Raw genomic sequence first — 27,788 nt, forward strand, 5'->3', positions numbered from 1 at the left:
CCTTCACCTTTTCCCAAAATGCAACCCCTTTTAACTTTTTGGCGAATGCTGCGACAGTATTTACAAGGAGGGTTATACCATGCCAGGATGGTATAAGTTTGTAGTTTATTCTATGCTAGCTGAAGACTGATTGCAGAGAATATTAAACATTCACAGTTCCAGGATTATAAAATGTCCTTTATAGAGCTGATCCAGTCCATCATCGAAAAAGTCCTTAAATAGTATCACATACATCATGAGTTAACAAATGTTCTTTCCTCATATATCCAGCATATTGATTGTGGAATGCATCAAGAAGAGGAGACAAGCTACAATACAAAAAGCAATAAACGTATAGTGGTCCAGCCAAGATAAATGGGGGTTTCAATTATATTAGTTAGTGGTGAGGGCACAGAATGCTCAAGACAAATAGGTGTGGGACTTGGAGGTAACAGTGGGGGACTTGTGTATGTATATGTTTTTCAGCCAGGCAAATGTGAAATACAGTACATGTATAAGATAGCTTTCAAATGGCCATAAAGGCAAGTGGCTCTGCTATAGCATGAAACACAGGAGCAGGATAGAATCAAAGAATTGTAGTGTTGGAGGAGACCCGATGGGCATCTAATTCAACCCTCTGCAATGCAGGAATCACAGCTAAAAAAATCCCTGACAAAGGCCACCCAACCTCTTGAAAACCTCCAATTAAGGATAGTCCACCACTTTCTGAGGTTGTCTGTTGCACTGTCAAAATAGCTCTCCCTATCAGAAAAGTTCTTCCCAATGATTAACTGGAATCTCCTTTCTGGAATTTGAATCCATTGGTTCAGGTAATACACTCTGGAGCAGCAAAAAAATAAAAATAAAAATAAATCTTATTCCATGTGACAGCCGTTTAGATATTTGAAGATGGCTATTGTATCACCTCTCAGGGTATTTCTGAGAATATGCACTCTGTAAATACCGGTCTACTTTATAATCATTAGTAGGCAAGCAGTCACTAGCATTTCTAGTGTGGTTCCACACGGATACAGATGCTGAGGCAGAATAAACTACAGGCTACAACTTCTTGATTACACTATTTTTCCATTTAAAAAACCCTCTTGTTTTCCCATGTGAAGTCTTAAAACAAAGCTTTGTGCTTTACTCCAAGCATTCTAGTAGAAAGATTAGCCCTCAACTATATTGCTACAGTGCCAGACTGTAACATTCCTGAGGTTGTACAAATGCAATGCAATAGGAAACAGGTTTGGCTAACATGACATATATGTGATCAGAAAAGGAGTGAGAAGAGCATTGCAGATATAGCTTATGATGTGCTTCAAGACTAAAGATATGTCCAAAGACCATTTTCAATAGTGGCCAGGGCACCTCGACACTTGCTTTGACCTTGTCTTCCGTTTTCTCCCCAAAGACAGCTTTGGCTGCACATTAAAAAAAAAAAAAAGACCAGCAAGAGTCCTTGCTGAATGTTAGGGCAGATATCAGTTCACTGTTAGACTGGGGCACCATCCAGTGTCAGGGTAGAGGAGACAGTGGACAGATTTGAATCTGCAAATAGAAAGAAAATTAGAAACTGTCAGAGGAGTTAACACAATCGGCCTGAAATATACAAAGCCACCAGTGCAGGGACATTGGCCATAACTTGTCAGTATATTTTGCTGGGGGAAAAAGCCATTTCTTATTCTTGTGCTTGGATTTATTAGTCAAATTGATTTCATTTGAAAAATGGTTACATACGCACCGAGTTGGATCTTGCTGTATGTTGAACACTTCACCCACGCTTACAACATTGCGCCTGTTCTCGGGACCACCATAACTCAAGGTAACCTGACAGCGGGGGGAAACACGTGCTTAGAAACGGCACTTGCCAGAGCATGGCAAACAATACAAGAATAAAGAGGTGGCAAATGCAGAAGTGGCAGGGGAGGGATAGTGGCCTTGTGATATTTCCAAGACAAATAGCAGAAATCATGTAAAAATAAATGGTTAACAAATATGTTGCTGGTGAGTGATCCCTATCTGTCATTCAGGATAATGCAAACATAGCTTAGGCCCAGACTAGATGTGTCAAAAGGAGCACATTTCCCCCAGAATGAAGAAGACCAGGTTGAAGCAGGTCATTAGTGTTTCTGCCCCTTACTTTCACCTGCTAGGACTTGTCACAGTTCAGAAAGATTATGTAGCAAAACCATCAAACCACCCAAGACCTGAATTTAGGGCTTCTCAAGCCACCAATTCTATTATACTTTCGCAACCCCTCTCCTGCACTAGATATCCTTACATCCTGCTTGTTCATTCATTCCATTTCTCCATTCTGTTAGCAGCAGTGTAGCTACCACTTTAAAATGCCTCTTTGAAGCCTGCTTCGAAGTTCAGTGGCGTTCCCTGCTTTTATTCACTGCACCACTTTCAGGCCTTCAAGGCTTTCCTCACTAATAATAATAATAATAATAATATCCATATTTGTGTATGTTGTTTAAATATGTGTAGAGATATACTTGTTTTCCATAATTTCCCCCTTCTTGGTTTTTCCATGGTTGTGGCAAGCCTTTGGAAAAGGCATATGTATTACAGTACTTTTATAAATTGCTACACACACCAAAATCTTAGAATAGCTTCAGTCACAAATCCACATACATGTATCTGTTTTGATGGACAGGCAAGCAGAAGAGATATCTGCATGGATTAAGGAAGATTTGACCATACCTGTTTCAGCACAGCTTCGCCACGCAGCTGCTGCAAGTTTTCCAGATGAGAGTGGAACAAGGGGCTGCGCAAGAGTTTCACCTCCAACAGCCCCTCAATAATGTAACCAATGGTGCAGTCATCGGGGAGTCGAATTCTCTCTGCAGTGCTGATGAAGCTTCCTAGGCTGTCAAAAGACAATAAATCAGAGAATGAAATCTTCTAGATTCTAGTATGGCAGCAGAAAAAGAGCAAATTGTCCAAGTGGTACATACCTAGCCCAGGGGCTCATCTTGAGGGCAAGACCTCTGCTGATGCAGAACCCGGCACCACCTGTGGCAAACCAGAACTTTGCAGTGGTCTACCAAGATAAACAAAGAATATTTCTGTCAGCTTTATGGTCACCTGAGTAAGTCAGATCCTATCCATGCATCAGGAATGCTTACATTGTTTGATCTCCATATCCAAACACTCTCAACAGATCATAGAATTGTACAGCTGGAAGGGATCACAAGGGTCATCTAGTCCAAACCCCTGCAATGCAGGAATATTTTACCCAGTCTGGGGCTCGAACCCACAACTCTAAGATTAAGGGTCTCTTGCTTTACCAACTGAGCTATCCTGAAGAGCAGCACAATGTGACAGCACAACAAGGATGAAGCATGGATCTGAAGGACAGAATCTGCAAGCAGAGGAAGGTGCCTATTTTCCTAAGGCACCTCTGTAAGGTGATTTTCCATCCCAGAGTAGCGATGAGTTAGGAAGCAGCAGAAGCCATATAATTATTGCTTCACAAATACTTCCTTAGGTAGCTGTGCTGACCACTGAGAAGTATATGAAGAGAGGGGTGGAAATTATGTCCCTTGCATCTGAAGCTGGCAACCCTCCGAGTGTAATTTACAAAGATATCATATTTAGACTACAGGGGGATGTGAGCAAATCGAGAGAGTATCAGCTGAATTACAGATGACACACCACGTCCCTCTACTGCCATCTCAGTTTAGTATAGGATAAGATAATGAGACCTAAGAAAGGGTCTAACTCTGAGTGCAAGCAGCTGCAGAAAACTTCCTGAGCACCATATGTGTTGGGAAAGTGTTCCCAAGTCGCATTCTGCAATGGGATGGGGAAACCTGGCTGTAAATAGCAAAGAAGGGGAGGACTTCCAGGATATTTAAGTGAGGAATACATAGCGAGTGCAAGAATCTGATTTGTTCAGTTTGAGATAACAGAGGCTCAATTATAGAACACGCTCACTGATCCGTCATTCCGAACGTGGTCTGCTGCTTCAATTGGATGGTCTAGACTTGGTCTCCCCACATATATATCTTGGCTGTGTGAAAAAGCAGACAGGAGATGCAGGAGATTGTGCAGGTTCACATAGTTATCATCATCCACATGACAAAACCACCTGCAGAAAAAAACAAGACATGGAGAGACACAGAGGAGGTCACAAGGCATGACAAGATGGCTCTTTCTACCAGCCTTTCTTTGGTGAAAGTTTCCACCTCACAGAATCACAACCATGAAAAGGCAAATGAGGCCACAATCTGAGAAGGCAAAAGTAGAGAAGCTCTTCACAAGTGAAGAAAGTTAGATCAGAAGTCAGTATCTTGATTCACTACTCATCCTTTCAGACAAATTTGGTTTCTTTTATGCTCATCAGTTGTGCTGGAGGTAGCTCATGCTAACTCACTGATGCCAGAAAGGAGAATAAAAAAATAGGCACCAATGGAAATAGTGACTCTCACTTACTTTCGCCCAGACTCTAGGAATTTATCATATTCCACAGACATCTTGCAGCAGAGAGCTTGGCGAGTGTGAACAGCTGAGCAGTTGGTATTGATTACATGGTCCCCTATAAAATAAAAAATGATTAAAACAGGGGAAGATGCATGATTTGTAAGAGGAATAACAAATACAGTAGGGCTTGCATATGAAGAAATGCTCTGGGTAATATTCAGTGTGGATTACATAGACATCTAATACAAGCAAAGCAGAATTCAGACCTTGCAGCAGTGCGGAAGCAAATATTGTTTACTCAGGTAGGGGGTCTTTTATATTTCCTGCTACTTTATATCCCCTTTTTTAAAACTGGAGATGCAAAGGATGGAACCTGGGATGTACTGCACACAAAACATGCTCTATCACTGAGCTACCGTCCCTCTCCAAGGAAGACAGCAAATTTATTTAACACGTGTCACCTATAAATATAAACCTGTTACAACTTTTAGAAACTTGGGAAGCAGCTTACCTGCCCTGAGACGTAGCTCCTGATCATCCCAGTCTGTGAATATAAATGTCTGTGGGAAACATGGAAAACAACAAAGAAAGACTTTATATCCTGAAGATTTTGAAGTAACACTAATGTTAAGCTTTAGTCTGAACATTGAACAAGACGACATTCTACTGGTTTCCAGCAAGCTAAAAATCAGGAAAGGATCAGTCTCTCTTTCCTATGTGGAAGTTTAATCAGCATTTGGCTACCTAATTTGGTGGAAAGAGAACCAAATATGTCACCTAACAGTGTACAAGCAGGTTTTTGCTCAATCCAGGGAAAATTCCACCAAAATAAGGATCAAGGATTTCACATTCCCCGTGAGTATCTTGCATATAACCTATATGTGAACATAAGAGATCCTCCATGCAAGGAAGGCTCTGTTCCATTCAGATCCCCCACCTCACATAGAAGATCTCTACACACATGTATGTCAGTTTACCCCCACAGTCCCTTCTCATGCATGCTGAATATCCAGATGGCATGGTAGCCTGATATGTTACTGATGTGGGTAAGGTTAGGTTGCATGGCCCCATGACCCTCCTCATGCGGTCTCTGAATAAGTTCTATGAATTATACCTGATGAGAGATTATGAGATTTCAGTGTTAAACAAGTTAGTATTTTAGCTTGGTGGGGAAAGTGTTCTTACCTGCCCCTTAGCCTGAGAAATCCATGTTTGGAACAGCAAGTTCAGCCTTGTTCTATGGTACTTCCTTGTTGTTTTCACAGCAATAAAGATATCCTTCAACTGCAGCTTTTCCTTAGCAGAGGCTAAAGCAGGTTCCTCATGGTCTTTCATCAAATTGTCCAATCGATTAATTGGGCTCTCATTCATCTTTCTGTTAGCCTTCAGACCAGATCTCCCAGTGGTTATGATATAGTGACTCCATTCTTCTACCAGTTCTTCTTTCACCAAGGACACTATATTGTTCGCCTCATCATCCGAATGATCAATTGAACTGGACTCCACCAGCTGCAAAGTGATGTCACTGTTGCTGGAACCATTAAAAGGAAGTGGTGGCTGTGGCTGCGGATAACTTCTAGGTTTCCAAATGGCCTGGAATTTGGGGATTAGCAAGAGGAGAACTGCACAAAAGATAACTGAGAGCAGGAAGCAGATCTTACTGAGCTTAATGCAGGAAAAGCTCATTCTTCAGCCCCAAGGGCCTTTGTCATATTGTAAAGTTGTGACATTATTTTAAGGTGAGAAAAACAGAAACTGATACATTTGTCAAGGCCTAGGAAGTTCCCAGCAACAGAGTATAATTTTTATGGCACTCAAATACCATAGACACCTACTTATATTTCAGTTTCTAACCTCTGGACTTGTCATCCTAACAGAAAAACACAGAGTTGGCACCTGTTCCACAGGGAGAGGGAAGCCTCTAAGCCACTGTATTATTTGTATATGTAAGTTCATTTAATCAACTTTAAAATTGTATATTGACAAGTATTGAGGCTGAATGTTTAAAGACAACATGAAGTAAAAATCAAGACAAGTCTGTGCACACACAGGTTTACTCTTTATGAACACATGGAGTTGCTTTAAAGTCAGATGGACTATCTGATAAAGTATTATTTTTAATGGCAGCAGCTCTCCAGAGTCTTAGGTAGAGGTCTTTCCTGTCACTTGCTATCTGGTCCTTTGGTTGGAGACGGAATCTCAGAGTTTCTTCATGCCAGGCATGTGCTCTATCACTAAGGTACAGCCACTTCTTATTAACGTGCATTATCAGTGTCCCATTTGCACCCTTCTTCAGGTGATAGGCACACTTTCAATAAGATGAAGTTTTTCTGTTAAAAAAAGGACATTGTTATAATATCGTAAAAACAAACACATTTTAGAGTTTTCTGTACGTGAACATGAGAACCAGGAATTCTTTAAAAAACTACACATACATTCTTAACAACCTCTGTGAACCAAGTTGCAAGAGATAGAAGGGCAACTAAAGCATGGTTATTTAAACTTGCTATTGCACTGCAAGTATCTGTCACATGGCCTGTCAATTTAAATCTATTTAAATATTGCAGCTGTGCATGTTCCAGAAACCAATTATTCAGTATAATCTGTAGTGTATTTAATACACTGACGGAAGGGAAATGGTCGTGAATAAAAGCTTCTTAATTTATTTTTTCATATAATTATCACCTCCCTTGCTGGGAAATGAGATGAAAAAACATAGGATACAGATATAGTACTTTTGGAATAGATGCACTGAAATCAATAGGACTTGATTTCAGTGGTACAGCTCTAAATATGCCTAAAGCTACAATCCTAATCCCATTTACCTGGGAGTAAGCCCCATTTACTTCTGAGCAGACATGGGTTCATATTGCACTGTAAGTATGAATCAAACTGAGTCAGATGGTATTATTTCAGGAAAAGATTTGGAAGGAAACACACACACACAAACGGCCTCATTTCCAAACATCACAGTTCTTTGAAATAAGGTTATAGTCCAAACCTACACAATATTAGGTGCACCGTCCTAAACTCATTGATTTCTGTGAGCTTGAATATACCTAACATTGAAAAGAATCAGACATATCTGTTTCAAAGATCAGTCCTGTGTGGATGCCTGGTGGAAACCTGCCTGACATAAGTTGTTTTGAGCTTCTGCGAAGAGGTGCGTATGTGTAGTCAGTTAATATATTTCATTTCCAAAGAATGAAATGCTAAGCCTGACAAAGTGCTCTTGGGGGGTATTGAAGTTTTCTCCTGACAAGCAGAAAAACATCTTAGGATGATTCACAGTACAATCCTATGCATGTTTCCTCAGGACGTTCTTCTCACTGGGACTTTCTCCCAAGTAAGCATTTATAGCAGGGGTTCCCAAACAAGGGACTAGTGCTCCATGAGCTTCATTCACTTGGCCCACAGCATGCCTGCATTAAATATTCACACTGATTTGCAGAATGTTTAGAATTCAAGTGGTAAAAAAAATAAATGCATGCAACGTAAGAAATAAAAAGAAGAAATGAAATACAATTAAAAATCATACACCATGGACCACCGTGCATTATAATTTCTGCTACAGGCGGGGGTGGGGTGCGGACAGAGTTTGGGAACCACTGAGTTTTAGGGTTGAAGCCTCTGGTTTAAAGGCTCTGCCCGGCGACGGGCACACTTAAAACAGGAATGAACTAGCCATTCCCAAAGGATTAGTACAGGCCTCACTTCTTTAACTGGGATAGCTTTTCAGCCAAAAGAGCTGACTGCGCCCGGGGAAGACGGGAATTAAAGAGGGATAATAAGTGCCCTTCGCAGCACTTTAGGCCTCTCAAGACGGTTGCCATAGAAACAACTGCTCTTCCGCACCCCGGTTGGTCACCATGGCAACAAGGACACACACACCTTGACATCCCACCCCCACCCTTCTCCCGCCGCCGCGGCCATCCCGACCCTCCTCCTCCTCCTCCTCCTCTCGCCTCCTACCTACGCGCAGCGTCTCCAAGGCGGAGGGACGCGGGAGCCGTCTCGCTGCGCGTCTTAACTCACCCGTCGCTCAACTCAGGATCCGGCGCCATCCGCCGAGCAGATCGCGAGGGGCGCGGCGGGGACGGGGGGCTGCGCGTCGGCAGCGAGCAGCGAAGGCTCCGCGGCCCCTTTAAGGGCTTCACCTGTGGAACGGACGCGACCCGGAAGTGGAGCGCGACCCGGAAGTGGAAGAAGAAGGGGGCGCGACCCGGAAGTCCATGGTGCGAGGGTCAATATGCCGCTACCCGTCCAAGTCTTCAATTTGCAGGTACCGATGAAGTTTCGGGGCGGCGGCGGGGGCGGCGGGCTCGGGTTCTCCCCCCCCCCCCAAGGCGCTGCTGTTGTCTTTCCGTCTAGCGAGCAGGGCTGTGGTTGCGGGCGGGCAGGATCCCGCTAGGTCGCCAAGAAGGATCGCGCCCCTGCGGGGGATCAGCAGCGCGTGTGTCATTCTGGGTTGCCGTCCCAGGCGGAGCCCTTGAGGAAGGGGGCCAAGGGGGGGCGGGATACGCAAGAGGGTCGGAGGGGCCCGAATGTGGGCTCAAGGCCCCTGACCCGGGCGAGGGGAAAGGCCGTTGGCCGCGGTTACGGCCTGCCCCGCCGTCTCATGCCTTTGGTTCTGCCGCCGCCCTTGCACGGAATCCGGTTCTGGTTTTGTAGAAATCGCGACAGGGACCTCCCAGAGCCTGTGCTGCAACATGCAGTTTAATATCTGACAAGTGAAGGCAGATTGTTTCTGTTTTAATGTATGTCAGTGTGCACTGTGGAAACCACACTGTGTCATGAAATTTGCAGCTTGTTGGAAAGGCGTGGGTGGGCGGAGTTCGTATGCTTCTGAATACCTTTCAGTAGACCCTTAAGTTTAAGACCCCACCCCCCAAAAATTGTGTGCTGCAGAGGAAATAGATGGGATTGAACAATCTTATCCCATGTGCCAGCGCACATCCTGATCTACGATAGCAATGGCTCAATGCAGTTATAATGTAATTACTTGAATAGTAGAGAGCTGTTTAATCTCTGCATTGCAAAATGCAGCTCCAGGGATGTTACGGATCCTGCACTCCTCATATTACGAGAAAATTAGTTCTACCAATGGAAACTTGAAATGATAATAATAATAATCATTATTATTTTATTATTTATACCCTGCCCATTTGGCTGGTTTTCCCCAGCCACTCTAGACGGCTTACAGCATATATAAAAACATAGTAAAAAATTAAACATTTAAAACTTCCTGATACAGGGCTGCCTTCAGATGTCTTCTAAAAGTTGTGTAGTTCTTTATCTCCTTGACATCTGGAGAGCGTTCCACAGGGAGGGCATCACTACCGAGAAGGCCCTCTGCCTGGTTCCCTGTAACTTCGCTTTTTGTAGTGAGGGAACCAGCAGAAGACTCTCAGAGGACGACCTCAGTGCCCAAGCTGAACAATGTGGGTGGAGATGCTCCTCCAGGCATACTGGGCTGAGGCAGTTTACAGCTTTAAAGATCAGCACCAAAGGTCAAGAGGATTTGGCTTTTATGTGTGGTGCATTTTAGTAAATTGACTATTTTATGGTTGATTCTCTTAATTGTTTATCTGCTTCCAAAAAGCGGTAGGATCAAAAACAACAAAAAACATGGTGCTTGAAATACAGTAGAGTCTTTCATACTGAGAGATCTGGCTGCAGCAGCTGTAAAACAGTGGATAAATAAATAAATAACTCTCAAGGACTTGTCTCCTAGCAGCAACTCGCGTCACAACTTGCCTCTGCTGTTTCAGCAATATTTCTCTCTTCAGCTATGGTCTAACAGTGTTGCGACTCTACATGGCATACCTGATCCCTTCAGGTGTTTTGACAACAGATTTTATTATAACTTTATAGAAGAAATATTTGTGTCTCTCCTCTAGCATACATTTTTGTGCTCTCCCCCCTCACCTGATGCTGGCATTTTCAGGTTGAATTTTGCAGGTTGTGACTTAAATCTTGCTGCATGTGAAGATCAAAGCTAGATCACAGTGCATGTTCATCTTAAAATATTTTAGTTCCTGTCTTTCAAGTTTGTAATAGTCCATAAACATATTCTTTGCCATGTTCTACACCCTTTCTCAGAGATATTCCCCATTTTTCTCTTCAACACCTTTAGATAGTCATGAGAATTTTCTTGCAGTGGAAATGGGTTCAAAACAGCACTCATATCTGCTCAACAAGTTCTGTTTCCCATACTTTCTGTTTTGTGAGATGATAGAGGATTGGGAGATACTAACTGTGGATGCTTCCTAGAAGACAAATTACAGGAATTAATCTGCTTTACCTAATGTTTCATTTTATGAAGGCATTGAATGCAAGCCAATGATGTCATGCAATTTGCTGCTCTTTAGTTGACAACAAAATACAGAGTTTTTATATCCAATCCTGTCTTTCTAGAGCTCACTTACTGTGGCAGTGGAATAACTACATAGCAGGAGTGGGGAACTTCAGGCCTGGGGGCCAGATGCAGCCCTCCAGCCTTTTCATTTGACCCTTGGAACACTTCCCAAGCCACACCCCTCACTGGTGCTGCTTCACACCCTAAATTTTGCCTGTCTAGAAAGTGTCCTTGAAATCTGATAATGCCTCTTGCTTGTCCACATGGAGGATAGAATTGGGGGGGGGGTGTAGACACAAATGTAAAATCAACGTTCATTGCTCCGCTTGCTTTTGTCTCCGGCCCCACCCACCACTGCCACATGGCCCTGAGAAGGTTGCACAGAAGGAAATACAGCCCTCGGACTTAAAAAGGTTCCCTACTCCTTGCTGTGTATGGTAGGCTGGACCAAGGGGCATGCAGCACAGTAATACAACAGTGAAATTAACAAACGCCTACAATGAAAACGGGAGCATATTATTCTAGCCTAACATGAGCAAGAGGAGTAATGTCTATGACTGCAGAGGCATTAATTACCTTTCTTTCCTTTAGCAGCCGGCGAGCTCTGTGTCAGGGCGAGGGGGTACAGAGAGTCAGGACAGGATGAGGGATAGTTCAGTTCCGAGCTCAGCTTCCTCGTCAGTGACAGATCTATACAACACCCCCCGCAGCAGTAGGTCAGAACTCTTCCTCCCAGGTACATCTGGAGACTTCAGCCTAAGTGCCTGTTTATCGGCCTGCACCCTGCTCTATGAGGTATCTCAAAGGAGAAAGCACTCAAGGATGACTGAGTGAGAATGACTTGACTTTTGCCAGCACTAAGCCATACTTGTTTAAAAGGATTCTTTTTTTTTCTGAAGTGGGTACATCTCTTTCAAATGACAAGTGACTTTGCATTGTGTGGTTGAGCATAAACTTATAACAGCTAGAAGGATGGCGTATCTAGAAGAGGGATGATGGGGACAGGCTATAATCTGTCACAGAAGTTAATGTATCCTAAATAAATAATATCTGTTGTAATTCACAAGGCAGCTTGCAACATATTTAAAACAATAAAAATGTAATACATCAAAACCACCCACAGAAAAAACAGCAGCATGTCTTATACGTAAATTGCCTTGAGACGGTTGTTTAGAAGGCAATTAATAAATTGAATGTGATGGCGATGTTGACCATTGCAAGAAACCAAGAGCTTTCATTTGGCATTTAAAGGCCAGCAAAGTAGGTGTTGAGTAGATTAGGAGAGAGATGGCGTAGATGAGATGCAACCACTGAGAAAACCCTGTTACTGTTACAGAAGCCACCCAACTCGCCTCAGAAGGTGGGGTCACCTAGGGCCTGGTCTCTAATGAAGAACTAAATAATAACAAAGCATGGCTCAGGTGGTTCTTCGTATGAGTATGGGTTCCAGTGTCAGTCCTGTACACTATTGCTACAGGATCTAAAATTCCATGTTAACATCTCCATCTCCCTAACCTCTGCATCTGGAAAGCCCATCACTTAATAGGGCAAATGTTTTCTCTGCAGAAAGTCCAGAGGTAATTCTCTGGCATCTTCAGTTAAAGCAGCAGTGGGGAACCTCTGGCCTGCGGGTCTAGTTAGGCCCATCAAGCCTTTCCATTTGGTCCATGAGGCAGTTTTGGCTAAGCCACACCCACCTGCCATAGTATATTATGTCAGGTGTGTGGCAGGTAAAGCTGCAGTTGAGCCAGAAGGGAGTTTTCAGGATTGGTGACGCCTACAGAGTCCTGTGCGCAGCACTTCATAAGCACTGCATCAGGGCTTCCAGAGTGCTGTACACAGGGTTTTGCAAGCCCTGAGGATTAAACAGTTGTTGGGACTTGCACATTGCTGTGCCTATGCCCACGCAATTTGATTTGAAAATGCACAGGCGAAAACAGGTGAGCTGACACTGTTGAGGTGTCAGGCGAATGAGCCAATTAGGTTGTCTGACATCTTTTAACTCAGGCGGGGAACTGAGTTTGTCCCTACCTCCTCTGGGCCTGTCAACTGAAGGAAGGGTCAGGCATGTTACTCAAAATCTGAAATCCCCAACCTGATGACATCTAGTACCTGAAAACTTCAGCTGGCAGCTTCTTGCATTTTTAGTTTCCTCTGAAACTATAAGCTTAAAACTTAGGTTGAAACTGAAAATCTAGCAGCATTATTTCATTCACATGCATATGTCGGGGTTGCATCCAGTACTCTGCATGCGTGGTTCTCCTGGTGCAGTGGGACTTCTGTTCCGTCTCCCCACCCCCACCCCACCCCCCACAATCTGCTCTGGAGGGTCACCCAACCCTCTGCAGCTGGTTTTGAGAGCATGGGGGCGGGAGGCTTGAGGGGACAGGTGAGGAGGCCACTGTAGGAAACTGCGAGCTGAGACAGGTGGACCTTTTGCCTGATTTAGGTAGACTTGTATTCGTAAGGCCTAGGTATGTTGTAGAGGAGGGGGTTCTCAAACTGTGGTCCACAATCTTCATTCAGGTGGTTCACAGTGTGCCTGTTAAAATTTAGTTAAAAGGCCTACGGCATCTAGCACATTACAGTTACTCCAACAGGCAGACATCTCAAGGCCCTCAGCAATTTTCAAGTGATCTGTGGGGAAAATATCTTGAGCACCGCTGTTTTAGAAGGTTCACAGAGACCTGTTCTAATTAGGATCAAGGCTAACCCCAGAACAAATGGCACCCTGGCAGTGAGCACCTTTAGTCACTTGATCAACTTTCAAATTCCTTATTTCTTAATGCATTTGTAGCCCACGCCATGACTTTGAAATGCATGTTTTGCTTTAGCACTATCATACCAGATAATAAATTAGCTTGCTAGGATCTGTAAATCTATATTTATTGGATTCTTTGTTTCAGCTGCTGAGTGATGAGTTCAATAGATAACCCACGAGCCACGATTGGTGGTTCTGCAGAATTATGAAATAACCCCACTCAACAAACCAAAGGATCCTTTTTCCCCCCCCCTTTGGCTTACTTTTGAGAGGCAGCATTATGCCCAAGATGCAGGTAGTGGTTAGAGATTTTAATATTGTTTTCAGCTGCATATTTGAATTTAGTGGAATTATATGTGTGTGTATTGATGCTTGTTCTGAGCTTTGACAGTGGAGTGGGCCATATAAATCAATGAAAAGGGTTGTGTGAATGAACTGTGAAGCAAGAGGATGCTCCTTTTTGGTTTCCTCAAATTTTTTACTCTTACCCCAAGCATAAAACTATTTCAGCTACCCTTGAGTCTTCAGAACACACATACATAATGTCTTTGTGGAAATTATACATACCTGGCTCTTACTGGGAAGGTGCCACTGAGCTTATCTTCCAGAGGTTTTTTTGTTTCTGTGATGGCTGCTGTTCAGAAAATCATCAGACCCCCTTGCACTTTCCTTTTTGAAAAAAACATTGAGATCAGAGAAATCTGATGAGTCATGCAGAGTGGGAGCAGTATTCCTGGCAAGGTCTAGAGTTCAAGGGAATGGAACTCCAAGCAAGAGATGTGAAAGAGCAATGTTTGGGTTTCTAGCCATGCTATATCTGCTGGTGTATGAGGGCCTCTTTCCCATGGGCTGGGAAGGAGCTTCCTAGCATCTGCTTAACACATACGCGTTGCTGTTACAGGGTGCGGTGGAGCCCATGCAGATTGATGTAGACCCACAAGAAGATCAGCAAAATGCACCTGATATCAACTATGTGGTGGAGAACCCAACTCTGGTATGTGCTGGAGGGTGACAATGAGAAAGGAATTCTTAGGTCGGCTAAAAACTTAGATTTTATCCATCTAAGCCAGTGGTTCTCAAAGGGTGTGGCAGGAGAGGATGGCAAGTAAAGCGGGAAGATTCAAGGATAATCAATATTACATTTTTGGGAATGATTCACGTTATGTGGCTGCATTGCGTTATACTTTCTGGATGTCCTATGATCATATCACAAAGCAGTTGTGTTCTGTTTTTATAAAGCAAGCAATGCTAGGAGTTGTTTTTCATTTCCCCCTCCAATGTATTTCTCATCAATAAAAGAAATGGTGTGGCGCCAGCAAATTTTTGTTCTGAAAGTGTAGCCCAGAGGAAAAAGTTAGATAACCAGTGATCAAAGGACATGCTTTGGATAGGTAGGTAGGTAGGTAGGTAGGTAGGTAGGTAGATAGATAGATAGATAGATAGATAGATAGATAGATAGATAGTTCTATCCAAAGTAGCACAGAGGAATGCGTACTGTCAGCACAAGGATTTCCACTTGCACAGTGGGACCATCCTCCCTCGCCACCTCCCACACACCCCTAAATCTTTTCCAGGGGGTCCTCCAATCTTCCAGAGCAGGTTTGAGGAGGGCACGGGGTTTGCTCAGGGGAAAGAGAGTGGGAGAATGTCTCATTGCACAACTGAAAATCCTTGTGCTGATTGGACGTGTTGCTTGGATACCTCCCATAATGTTTGATTATTCATTATTATTATATTTATTTCTGTTCTGCCTTTTCCCTGGACTGGGGCTCAAGGCGGCTTACACAAATTAAAACAACACACAGAGAAATGTTTCATCTGCATGGTTTTTCCAACTAGACATTTATTTTGTTTGTTATATTTTCCTTACCCAATTTCTGCATGGTCTTCCTGAGCTGCACAAACATTTGCTCTGAGTTCAGGTAGAGGGTGTGCATGGGATGATGTGAGCATGGGGCAAATGTGAGCTGGACAAGAAATTACGGCATCTTGACCAACTGGCAAGATTACCATGAATTTTATACATAGTCCTGCCTCTTCTGAAATGAGTTAACACATCCCCTTGATGCCACTATTCCTGATTTCTCACTGTTCTAAATTTCTCTCCCCCCGCCCCAGTATACTATTATGAAGCAATTTTACATTTCAACCCTCCTGTTCCAAGGCTCCCGTAGGAGTTGTATTCTGCACCTGCCATGCACAGATCCTTACCCTGCAGAGTGGAGAAAACAGCAAGGATGAGATGAATGCCATTAAACCATTCTCATAAAGCAGGGGTGGGGAAACTTTGGCCCTCCAGATGTTGCTGGACTCCAACTCCCTAACAACATCTGGTGGGCTCCCCACCTCTGTCACAAAGGAACAGAATCTGCTGCATGGTTCTTAGTTGCTGCAGGAGATAGTCAAATGACAGTGGAAGAATCCTACAATTCTAACTGCAGGGGAAGACAGCTTGCTATCTGGGGCATTGCTTTCTGCTGTAAATGATCATTTTCTTGTGCTGTGGCCCACAGGATCTGGAGCAGTATGCAGCAAGTTACAGCGGCTTGATGAGGATTGAGCGGCTGCAGTTCATTGCAGACCACTGCCCGCAGCTGCGAGTAGAATCCCTCAAGATGGCCCTCTCCTTTGTCCAAAGAACATTCAATGTTGATGTTTATGAAGAAATTCACCGGAAGTTGACTGAAGCCACCAGGTATTAAGATGAAAAAACACTGAAAATAAACTGAAAATAAACCTCTGGTTTGTGAGAATCCCCATACTATGACCTTGCATAGATCAATTCTCTTGTCCTGCAGCTGCCTATAATTTCAGTGTTTGTGCTTACTTGCAAGGTAGTGCATGCACCCCATCCCCCCAAAAAGAGGTTTCTGTGTTTTTCTTCTTCTTGTGTTTGTTAATTTGAGTCACCCGTAGCCAGTAATGTCTGTGAACAAACTACATGAAGAGAGAAGCAGCTCTGTCCAAAGTTGAACTTCATGCAATTATGGCAGTGTAGTTATCTTCTTGTCCTCCTGGTTCTTTGATTGTGATCTTTAATAATACAGTGGTACCTCTGGTTACGCACTTAATTCGTTCCGGAGGTCTGTTCTTAACCTGAAACCGTTCTTAACCTGAGGTACCACTTTAGCTAATGGGGCCTCCTTCTGCTGCCATGCCGCTGGCACGCGATTTCTGTTCTCATCCTGAGGTAAAGTTCTTAACCTGAGGTACTACTTCCGGGTTAGCAGAGTAGTACCAAGGTTTGTAACCCGAGGTGTTTGTAACCCGAGGTACCACTGTAATAATAATAATAATAATACTGATCTTGTCACATATATGCATGCTACTGTCCTTAAGTGAAACTAATTATGAAGCAAAGTAGGCTGAATTCCCATTCTCCGTTCCATCTTCCCAAGTGACTCGCCTATCCATTAACCAGTTTTTGTTACTTTTATCACAGTCTCTCTTACTGTATCCATGTGACCTTCCATGCCTCATTTTACCATAGTTTACATACCATAAGCCCCCTTGCTTCTATACTAAACTTCCAGTGTATTTGGACTTTAAACTATTGCATTATAGGTATGTGCGGACTTCCACTGTTTCTTCAGTTTGTTTATAGAGTTGCATTAAGCAAACCGTTATTTGCACTTTTCTAAATCAAGAGTTTTTTTGTCGACTGCTGGATCAACATCTTAAGAAACCAGCTGGATGACACACTTTGCTAATGGTTATGATTCCCCCCTCCCCCCATTCTTACAGCATCAAACTCTTGATAGCTCATTTATTGCCCTTGATAACAGTGAATCGTGTGCCTCCCCTTACTATCTGTCTGCTGCTTTTTTTCCAGAGAGTTACAAAACACACCTGATGCTGTCCCAGATGGAGGAATAGAGCCCCCTCCCCTAGACACGGCGTGGGTTGAAGCTACACGCAAAAAAGCTCTTCTTAAGCTGGAAAAGCTAGACACGGATTTAAAGAACTATAAAGGGAACTCAATCAAGGAAAGCATCAGGTGATCAGCTCCAGCAAAGATGCCTTTACTCGGGAACAACTAGTTCTCAGTTCAAAGCAACATTTTGTATCCAAAGGAATTAAATTGCTTTGTGAATTTGCATGCACTTCGAAAAACAGTTTTGATGAAATGCATCATTCGCACGGTTCACTGGTAGATAATCCCATGAAAATAGACCTGTCCAGGACTCAAGTTGCACAGGTGACCTATTCAGAGAAAAGGTTTTCACATGTGCGCACACACAAAGCCATTCTAGAAACCACCTTGTGAGTGTTAACATGTCTTTCTGAACTGCTTCCCACTAAGAGTCCCACCCACCCAAATATACTTTGCTATTTAAGGGAGTTGTGGGAGGGACGCGGGTGGCGCTGTGGGTTAAACCACAGAGCCTAGGACTTGCCGATCAGAAGGTCGGCGGTTCGAATCCCCGCAACAGGGTGAGCTCCCGTTGCTCGGTCCCAGCTCCTGCCAACCTAGCAGTTCGAAAGCACGTCAAAGTGCAAGTAGATAAATAGGTACCGCTCCAGCGGGAAGGTAAACGGCGTTTCCGTGTGCTGCTCTGGTTTGCCAGAAGCGGCTTAGTCATGCTGGCCACATGACCCGGAAGCTGTATGCCGGCTCCCTCAGCCAATAAAGCGAGATGAGCGCCGTAACCCCAGAGTTGGTCATGGCTGGACCTAATGGTCAGGGGTCCCTTTACCTTTACATATGTGTCTCCTACTTTTATAATTTCTACAGAAGCTCATTACTTTAGTTTTGTGTTGGGCTTGTGAATATTCTGGAATCAGATTCATGTTTGGAAGGAGCTGTTTGGGAAGAGCAAAGAGAGGGCTTTGTAGCAGGAAACTATTGAGGAGATTATTGTGATAGCTATGCTAGAGTCTTTACAAATGATGACTGGCTCTGTCATGCTTGATATTCTGCACCTTGCCAAAAATATAGAGAAATGTCTTTATTCTGTGCATCTGTTAACTCTGAATAAGCACAGCCTTTCGCCTGAGCATGTTATCCAGCAGCTGGACTTGTTAGGTCAGGGCTGAGCTCTGGCCTTGTTTTGAGTTGTAATTTTGGGGGTGGGGTATGTGTTTTGCATCCTGGCTTATTCATTTTGCAGCTGCCATCATCCCTTCTTTCTAGGAGAGGCCATGATGACTTAGGAGATCACTACCTTGATTGCGGGGACCTCAGCAATGCCCTCAAATGTTATTCGCGAGCCCGCGATTACTGCACCAGCGCAAAGCACGTTATCAACATGTGCCTCAATGTTATCAAGGTAAAGTACAATATATGTCAGTGGTCCTTTTCAAGTGGGACACACTTGTGGATTTTCGCCTTTATTCAAGATACGTTCTACCTGCTGCACATCATCAAATGAAATCTTCTTTTCTCTCCCCCACGACTTGGAACGTACAGCCTGAAGACCCATCAACAGAAATGAGTTTCTTCGTTCACAGATGTGCCTATTAGAGACACAGAATTCCCAGGGAGTGGGAGCTTTATCTCTTACTCAGTGTCAGGGGCTGGACTGAGAAGGAATGGTGGGAGCCCCCCTCCCCTTCTCCTGAACCTTCCGAAGGGCAGGAGGACAGTATTGATTTAGAACAGCGGTTTGCAGAGGGGCATAGTCCAGAGGGGAGAAGCTGGGAAATACTGGGTGAGGAACAGCTAGAAGAAGGCACACCGGGAGAGAGACAGCTGGCAGATTCAGTGCCCTCGGACAGCATTCCTGCCCCCCCCCCCCTTCGCCTAGGACTAGACAGGCTTTGAGAGTGATAGAAAAGAAAGCGCAGAGGCAACAAGCTCAGGTTACCCGACGTAGCACTGACGTAGATTAATGGAGATGGAGGGGGTGAACCTTAAGTGGGAGCAACGCCATTTTTAGAGGGATATGCATTCCTTTGTCTCTCACTGTGATTATTAAAGAAACTCTGGTAAGAACGCTCCTTTTGTGTGATCTTCTTAATCACTGCCACCGGGGAAGGGATCCGATTCCCCGAAGCCTGATACTCAGCTTTTATTGCAGTGCTGCAGTCTGTTTTCTTCCTCTTGCAGGTCAGTGTTTACCTCCAGAACTGGTCCCACGTCCTGAGCTATGTGAGCAAAGCCGAGTCCACGCCAGAAATTGCAGAGGTAGTAAGCTTTTTACAACATGACTATTGCCACCAACCCAGGTCCGTGCCATTTATTTTTACTTCATTTTTTAACAGCTGTTTCTAGCCATTCTTCCAGCCACATGCAAGAGAGAGTAGAGGCCCCCCCCCTCATTTTACCCTCACAACAGCCCTGTGAGGTAGCACAGGCTGAGAAAGGCCATCCAGCAGGATTCATGGCTGAATGGGAATTTTTAATAACACAACTATGCTGTGTTAGCTCTCAGTATGGTATGTGGGGCCCTGGATTTTTATGCCCTGAGGCGTCATAATTTCCTTGTCAAATATTGGACCTCGTTGCCCCACAGCAGGATTGTGGCGGCAAATGAACTAATACTGCATTTTGAGAGGTTCTAATGCACCCCTTGAACAGAGACCCTGTTTCCTTTTCATCCTGCTTGGTGTTCCTTGTTGAGCTCTGGGTGCCTTTTCAGACTTGGGTCATGCTGGGAGCCAAGGAGATTGCAGAGCAGAAGTGCTTCCTCAGACGGGTTTAACAGAAGGAATTAACCAAAAAATAAAGCTGCTGTTTATTTGCTGATTCTCTGCCTCCTCCCTCTCTAGCAAAGAGGAGAACGTGACAGCCAGACACAGGCAATCCTCACCAAATTGAAGTGTGCTGCAGGTGAGTGAGTGAATTGCATGCCTCATAGAGACAACGTATGCCCTTAGTGCTGTTCAGACTTGCTGTGTGCAGAAACAGCACAGCATTTAGGCACAACAAACTTCCTTTCTTGCTTTTTCTACCCCATGATAGAGCAGGGCAAATTCCCAAGTACAGCTTCTGAGTTTTAGTTCCCCTTCTTCTGGCCTTAGATCTGCGGAAAGGTGTGGAGCTCCTTTTCTAGGTTTCTGTGTGTATCTCCTAACACATGCAAGCAGTGTCTTGGACAGAAGACTAATTGTTAAGTCTGGTTTCTAGGCTTGGCGGAACTTGCTGCCCGGAAATACAAGCAAGCAGCAAAGTGCTTCCTGTTGGCCTCATTTGATCACTGTGATTTCCCTGAGGTAAGCAATAGGCAGAGATATTGAGAGCTGGGGAAGCTGGGGGGATGGGGGGGAGAGATGCCAGATAGCTGTGGCCTATTCCTAATATGGCCTGATTTGCAAGGAGGGACCATGTTCTTCCTTGATTTTTCTGAGTGTCTTGAAGACCAGCTTTTCTGTGAGCATGTGAACAGAGCAGGGTTCAGACTACCTAGCTGTCTACACCTGTAGCTATCCTTGAAGATTGCTTCTTCAGAGGCTTCCTCTCCTCTCTTTTTCTAGCTGCTGTCCCCTAGCAATGTGGCCGTGTATGGTGGCCTCTGTGCATTAGCCACCTTTGACCGTCAGGAATTGCAGCGTAATGTCATCTCCAGCAGGTGAGAGCTTTGGAGGACCTTGGGCATGAAATAGGCCAACTGAATTGGAGCTGTGTTTTGTTTTGTTTTTTGCCTTTTGGGTTCTGAGTTGCTCTTAGTCTTTGGTAAGCAATTTAGTTAGATGACTCCCCGAAGGTCCTGGATTTGATTTCTAGCTCGTCGTTTGAGTCCCTTGGGCAGGACTCTTGAGGACCAGTGGCTGAGGAGCAGCAACAGGAGAGGACTGGTGCTGTCGGACCCTGTTTGTGGATTTCCCAGAGGCATTTAGTTGCCCACTGCTGAAAACAGCATGCTGGACTAAATGAACTTACGTTCCTAAGCCACTGTGTCTAGGTGTTAATTTCCCTCTTTGAGAATAGAGAACAGTGACATGTCTGCACTGTGCTACTGTGAGAGAGAACAAGAAAAGGATGGTGAAGCCCTTGCGAGTTGAAAGGAAGAATACAGGGCAATTGCATTTGGTTTCCTGTGGGTGTGTGGAACTTGGAGCAAACCAATGGTGAGGAGTGGTTAGGCAGTTTCTCTCCTCCCACCAGTCCTCTACTTCCAATATCCATCCTGTGACTTCTTTTCAAATTAAAAAAAATAAAAGTCTGAAGGAAGAATGGTAGAACTGTCTGGCCCCTGAGCAAGGCTGAGTTCTGGGCAAACATGCCTCCCCATAACTAGGGACCACATCTCCCAAGATGCAGAGGAACCTATTGTGGCCTCCCCTAACCTGAGGGGAAGTTTTGGCCTATCGGTTTATTGACTCATTCTTTTTCAACCTTTTTTGCACAATCGCCATAGAAACCAACACGTGCCATTCTTGTAGGGGAGAGGGATCCTAGCCTCTTTTTAAAAGGGTGTGGGAAGTGGATGACTTTGTGCTCTGACCCACTGTATCTGCAGCTCCTTCAAACTCTTCTTAGAGCTGGAGCCACAGGTGCGGGACATCATCTTCAAGTTCTACGAATCCAAATACGCCTCATGTCTCAAGATGCTGGATGAGATGAAGGTGAGTCCCAGAGAGCTGAGCTCTCTCTGTGTGTTGCTGGATATATATATATTTTGCAGCATAGTTTTTATTCATTTTCATCTATGTCAAGCTATGGTTTCCTCACTCCAAGAAGAACTGGTTAATTAAAAGGAGTCCAACATGCCTTCCAGACTTGTCCCTTAGTGCCAAAACCATGGCTTGGCATTGTGTCTGAACTGAGCCCAGTAGGTTAGCCTCTACAAGTAGCTTTATTGCAAACTACCTGCATCTGCTAAGCTCAGACTGGCAGCAAAATAAAACACAGGAATATTTAAAGCTATGTGTGTAAATATGTGCGTTCATAGAGAGATCTTTTCCATGTCTAAATAAAGAAAAGGGGGGGAGGACAAATGTTGCTTGAGGAAAAGGCTCTGCTTGCATATGTAGCTTTAGTTGCTGGTCTGAAATTACACCGCCCTGATGGTGAAAGCAGATACATAAAATAAATGTATCCACTGCTTATTTATCATCTCCCTACTCTCTTTAGCTGTTTTGTGAAGACTGTTGCTTGTTTGGAAATGGTCAAAATAGAGAGGGCAGAATTCCTCTCTCTCCTCAGTACTAGCTGGGTTCAGTTTTCTCTAGGTTAATAGCAGTCACTACAAATGTTGTGCATCTTTTGTTGGATGTGAAATATTGCTATAGCCACCACTCAGGCTATGAGGTGCATCTGACAATGCCTTTGTAGCCTTTGATAGCTAGACCTGATTATTATTTTTCATTTGTATTTTGCTGACTCCACAAATACATGTCTCTTGCTGTGTCGGGGGTGAAGGGTTGGGGAGAGCTTTATGTGTCAACTCTTCCTAACATACTCAATTCTGCACAGGATAATCTGCTGCTGGATATGTACCTGGCACCTCACGTGAGAACACTTTATACGCAGATTCGAAACCGCGCCCTCATCCAGGTAATTGCCATCCTAATAATTGCTCTCCTTTTGTCCTAACTGGTCGTCTTCAGTCCCTCGCAGAAGCGCAGCATAGAGGGCCATTAATGGACATTTTCATTCTCTGCTCCTTTCTCATTCTCAGTATTTCAGCCCCTATGTGTCAGCAGACATGCGGAAGATGGCCACTGCCTTCAACACCACGGTGGCAGCTTTGGAGGACGAGCTCACTCAGCTGATCCTAGAAGGATTGATTAATGCCAGAATAGACTCTCACAGCAAAGTGAGTACCAGTCACATCCAAACTAAACCTCCCTGACTGCTGCTGCTGCTGAAAGCTAATGGCTTGGTAGTGATAAAACCCTGAGGGGGGAATTAGCAATGCAAGGCCTGCATGAGGGCTTCTGCTTGCACAATGAGGCTTCCCCCCATCTCCTCCCCCCCCACCCCCTTGATATTGGCTGGGATGGTGGGGGGAATTGGGACAACCTCCGGAAGAGGGGATTGGGGGCGATGTTCTATCTGGCAAGCTGCAATGCTTGCATAGATGAGACTTTTGCCATAGCACGACGATCCATTCCACCCTGAATTCTCCACGCATTTCTTTTGCTGTAAACCAATTTAAAAATAAGCCAGTGCCGCATTAAAGCCCAAACTGGGTGCTAAAAAAGGCCTGGTTAAAATCCTAAATGCTGCACAAAAGTTTTCATGATATTTAGGCTAGTACAGGAATTGCAGAAGGCTGGTTTTTTTATCAAAGAGGATTTAGTTTTGGGGGGGGGGGTTATAAACAATGGAGAGGAAAGAGAGTTCTCCCAGATGCGCAAGCCATACCTCCTTGTCCCTGGAACTCCTCCCTCAGTTCCATTCTGGCTTCTGAGCCTCCGTCAGGCATGTTGTTTCATTTTTGAATGCTAGAAACTGCCACTCTTTTCATTTTAAACTCTCTTCCACAAAGGCAACTTCATAGTGTCCTTGTTTCCAACAAATCAGACACTGTCCCTCCAGTGAGTATCAGGGGCTTGGGTGGCTGCTGTCCTAAAGGGTGCTGTGAGCCCTTCAACTTTCCTGTTTTTTTGTAGATTTTATATGCACGGGATGTCGATCAGCGTAGTACTACCTTTGAGAAGTCCTTGTTGATGGGGAAGGAGTTTCAGCGTCGCGCCAAAGCTATGATCCTACGAGCAGCTGTCCTGCGTAACCAGATCCATGTGAAGGTCAGCAAAGGGTTAACTTTTTATGTTTCATTGCTGTAAATTGCAGACCTAGCGGCATATAAATATTTAATAAATAAAGAGGCTCTAAATTCTGGGCAGGCGCTTGCTACTTCTAAACGTACTGGGCGCTCTGGCAGAGTTTTGTGTGTGAATATAAGTCAGAAGCATTGGGGTCAAGCTGATACATACCATTTGAGCCAGCTTTTCTCTTACATGCCCTGAATGGCTTTACCTTATAAATGTAGCTATTTACAAGCAACTAAGGTAAATGGGGGGGGGGGGCAGTTTTCATGAATTCTGCTCATTGATCCAGAGCAGATTCCGACATATAGTTAGCAGAGTCAAAACTTAAACACATTGCAGGATTCTGAAAAATATAGACCAGAGGCAATTAATATTTCATCCAGCAGAGTTTTACTGCTACTGAAGGCAAATGAACATAATGGACATAAATCCAATACATTCAGGATTGGCACTGTCCATAAGAAATCCAGTTGCAGCAAACTTAAACTTAGAATAACTTATAACACTAAGCATACTATAAACAGAACACCACACCAGAAGGAAAGAGAGATAGAAAGTGAAACCCAGGCTCCTTCTGGCCCTATTATTATAGTCAGCATGACCTTGACAGAAAGAGATGACAGAACCAGTTTAAGCCAGCTGTACTCGGCTTCTCTGAAGGAATAACCCAAACATCATGAACCTTCTGCTTGTTTCTAGGCAGAATAGAAACTTTGTGTGTCAGCTAGAAACTTCCAGCTTGCACCAGTTTCTTTCACAGAGAGAAGCTTTCAGAACCCTCTTGAATTACCGTATTTTTTGCTCTATAAGGCGCAGCAGACCACAAGACGCACCTAGTTTTTGGAAGAGGAAAACAATAAAAAAAATATTCTGAATCTCAGAAGCCAGAACAGCAAGAGGGATCGCTGCGCAGTGAAAGCAGCAATCCCTCTTGCTGTTCTGGCTTCTGGGATAGCTGCACAGCCTGCATTCACTCCATAAGACTCACACACATTTCCCCTTACTTTTTAGGAGGGAAAAGTTAAGTCCTATAGAGCCAAAAATACGGTAATTAGAATAGGAAAGATCTCTACATATCAAATCAATACTTTCTGTACCAAGAAATGCAAACTGACAGCAGTATCCAATTCTCCAACTCGGCTGCCGTAACAAAACTCTGGGAATGCTGTGGAACCTCTTTCTTTTCTGTCCAGTCTCTCGTGTGCCCTCAAGAGACGAGATTTGGGGAACCTTCCAGAGCACATTTTTGGGGTATTTTGGATTGTGGGGGAGTAGAGCTGAAAATAATACCAATATTTTTCACATCTGGCAACCAATGCACCTCTTTGGTTTCAGGTAGTACATGGGTAGAGGAGTCAGTTTAGTCAGAATCAAGTATACACTTCCAGAGTCAACATTAAATACATTGCTTCTGGTAAATGAGCCACCATAGCTGCTAGAGGGCCATGGAAATTTGAGGCTTTTTAGACTTGACTACCCATGTAGTATCCAAAACCAAAGGGGCACATTGGTTGCCAGAGGTTATTTTTTTTCCAGCTCCCCTGCCCCACTAGGAGGGCGAGGGGAAACAGAAGTCCCGTTGTGCCAGCACAACCAAATGCGCAGAGCATTGGAAACAATCTATCCCCCTTAAAAAATAAATTTATAAGACTAAAAAATAAAGAAATTTGCTTCAGTGCAAAATGACAGTTCATGTAGTAGCTGCAATATTTAAGGCAGGAATGGGAAACCTTAAACAGGGTTGGGGAGCCTCAAGATGTTTTAACAGCAAACTGAGCGTAGTCAAAATGCAGAGTGTTGTTGGCAGGTTTACAAGGGGAAAGCTCATCTTGCTGCGAGACAAGGCGTTTGTGCCATGCTCCTCTTCAGGGTGATGAAGTGCCAAGGGTCATTCAGTTTGACCACAGTTTATCATGGGACCAACCAGAATGTGAGATGTGCAAGGCCTGGATTGCTAATCTCCTGTTATTTTCTCCCAAGATGAAAAGTCTATAAACTTTTCCATATTTAACCACCAATTCCTGCAGCTCACTGCTGAGGTAGGAAGCCCTTTCCTCAAAGGACAACTCATTGGAATAACTGGATACAGGGAATAATCCCGCCTCTAACCATTCTGATGTTTTGGGGGAAGGTAGTTGCTGCTCATTTGGCCCCGGTCTGGGGTTTTCCTCCCCTTGCCTGCAACCGCGGACCCTTGTGGGTTGGGGAGAGAAGGTGTCTTCCCGTCTCATCGCTCCCTGGGCCTGCGGCCTCTCTCTCTCTTTTTCTTGCAGTCTCCTCCGAGAGAAGGAAGCCAAGGTGAACTCACTCCAGCAAACAGCCAGTCCCGGATGAGCACCAACATGTGAAGCTCTCTGAATCTCCAAGAGACTCTTCCTTCCCCCGCACACCCAGGGCCATGTGTATCCAGCATCCAAGCCACCAACTGTTCCTTGGTGCCTTTTCGGACTCTCTAGGTGTGGGAGGGGCAGGACTGTCAGGGGAGTCTGCCTTTAGAGTCCGATAATTCCTCTTAGAACAGAAACTTCCATTAGATGCAGCACGTCCAGAATACGCGAGCATGTGAGAGTGCCGGGGTGCACCTTCTCCTTCCCCCAGGGTATTTCACAAACAGGGGCTTATCTTAAGCTGCCAACAGAGCTTTCTGGGGTTTCCTTTCTGTAAATGATATGTAGCCTGAATCTGGAGGAACAAGTGCGTTCCTGTAGAACTTCATTCACACCGACACGTTGTCTCAGACCCGGAGAGTCCCCCTGGGGCAACATCCAGCAGGAAACCTAGCGTCAGCTCCATTCCCTCACTCTCCAAGGCTTGTGTTTGCATTTACCCTGGGTCGGCTCCATTTCAATCTGTTCTTCCCGTTTTAAAAAGTGTGCGCTCTGGCTTGTTCTCACATCCCTGGCCTGGTTTTGACTGTGGTTTTCAATGTTTGTCACCCAATTTTACTGCTGTAGTGTATGGTGGCTTTCTAGCCTTTGGGGGCGCTAATAGAGAGAGTAAAATGACATTAAAGTACATCCATCTGCGTCTAGGCAGGAAGCTGCTTGCCCGGGTGTCGGCACTCCTGACACCACTTTTTATTTATCCCTTACAGAAAAGGGTTGTGGGTCACAGGCCAGACTCGGGACTGTCTTCTCTTAATGAGCATTGTTTAAATGTTTGAATATTCCACAGTGACTTCCGTTTGGGGTTCATTCGTTGGTGTTTATCCCAAGGACAAAAGTTACAAATTTGAAACTAGCCCTTGACAACTCAACTTTCTACAGGCACTGTTAATGCTGTTTAGTTTAAATCAAAGTTCTCTCCTATGCATTAAAAAGCATAATTGTAAAGATAAACTGCAGATTGGAGCATTGGTTCTTTTTTCCCTTCTCCTCTTTTTTCTTTCCTAAACCTGGAAACAAGACAATACCCTAGCGCAGGATCCGTGGAAACAACAGCTGTATTAGGTGTGATCCCTGGAAAGTAGCCCCCTCATACATAGTGTATACATACATAGCCCCCTCATACATAGCTTACATGCAGTAAGCTAAAATAGCTTACTGTAGTACGCTATTTTAGAAACTACTGTGATCTAAGAAAACAGCTCTTTCAAATGGT

The 27,788-nt window shown here is 44.3% G+C and overlaps 2 protein-coding genes across 5 annotated transcripts; one reads left to right on the plus strand and one right to left on the minus strand.

The window, feature by feature from the left end:
• Positions 1-156: 156 nt before the first annotated feature.
• RFNG (RFNG O-fucosylpeptide 3-beta-N-acetylglucosaminyltransferase) lies at positions 157-8,583 on the minus strand. 2 transcript variants are annotated; one of them, XM_028716211.2, is made up of 9 exons: positions 8,446-8,583; positions 5,596-6,740; positions 4,922-4,970; positions 4,423-4,525; positions 3,925-4,078; positions 2,943-3,028; positions 2,689-2,854; positions 1,724-1,809; positions 157-1,530 (listed from the first exon to the last, which is right to left on the minus strand). In XM_028716211.2, exons 2-9 carry the CDS (start codon positions 6,094-6,096, stop codon positions 1,464-1,466), a joined length of 1,212 nt encoding a protein of 403 aa, XP_028572044.2. In that variant the 5' UTR covers positions 6,097-6,740; positions 8,446-8,583; the 3' UTR covers positions 157-1,463. The 2 variants fall into 2 exon arrangements, with proteins under 2 accessions (XP_028572044.2, XP_077780260.1); XM_077924134.1 differs by lacking the exon at positions 1,724-1,809.
• On the plus strand, positions 8,559-27,526 carry GPS1 (G protein pathway suppressor 1). 3 transcript variants are annotated; one of them, XM_028716160.2, is made up of 15 exons: positions 8,600-8,692; positions 11,360-11,563; positions 14,431-14,523; positions 16,043-16,224; positions 17,362-17,526; positions 18,664-18,799; positions 19,579-19,656; positions 20,241-20,301; positions 20,599-20,684; positions 20,946-21,040; positions 21,932-22,037; positions 22,888-22,968; positions 23,093-23,230; positions 24,030-24,164; positions 26,462-27,526. In XM_028716160.2, the coding sequence occupies exons 1-15, from the start codon at positions 8,660-8,662 to the stop codon at positions 26,534-26,536; spliced, it is 1,668 nt and encodes a 555-aa protein (XP_028571993.1). In that variant the 5' UTR covers positions 8,600-8,659; the 3' UTR covers positions 26,537-27,526. The 3 variants fall into 3 exon arrangements, with proteins under 3 accessions (XP_028572006.1, XP_028571993.1, XP_028572011.1); XM_028716173.2 differs by lacking the exon at positions 11,360-11,563 and having other exon boundaries at positions 8,559-8,692; XM_028716178.2 differs by lacking the exon at positions 8,600-8,692 and having other exon boundaries at positions 11,421-11,504.
• Positions 27,527-27,788: the final 262 nt, after the last annotated feature.

This window comes from Podarcis muralis, chromosome 2, assembly GCF_964188315.1.
Source record: "Podarcis muralis chromosome 2, rPodMur119.hap1.1, whole genome shotgun sequence".
Taxonomy (NCBI): domain Eukaryota; kingdom Metazoa; phylum Chordata; class Lepidosauria; order Squamata; family Lacertidae; genus Podarcis; species Podarcis muralis.

Coding starts and splice junctions, on each gene's coding strand:
- RFNG (XM_028716211.2), bottom strand. CDS start 6,096: ATGAGCTTTTCCTGCATTAAGCTCAGTAAGATCTGCTTCCTGCTCTCA. Junction 3,029..3,924: donor ACGTTCGGAATGACGGATCA/GTGAGCGTGTTC, acceptor TTATCTTGGTAG/ACCACTGCAAAGTTCTGGTT. Junction 1,810..2,688: donor GCGAAGCTGTGCTGAAACAG/GTATGGTCAAAT, acceptor CCCCGCTGTCAG/GTTACCTTGAGTTATGGTGG.
- GPS1 (XM_028716160.2), top strand. CDS start 8,660: ATGCCGCTACCCGTCCAAGTCTTCAATTTGCAG. Junction 14,524..16,042: donor TGGTGGAGAACCCAACTCTG/GTATGTGCTGGA, acceptor TGTGGCCCACAG/GATCTGGAGCAGTATGCAGC. Junction 18,800..19,578: donor TGTGCCTCAATGTTATCAAG/GTAAAGTACAAT, acceptor TTCCTCTTGCAG/GTCAGTGTTTACCTCCAGAA.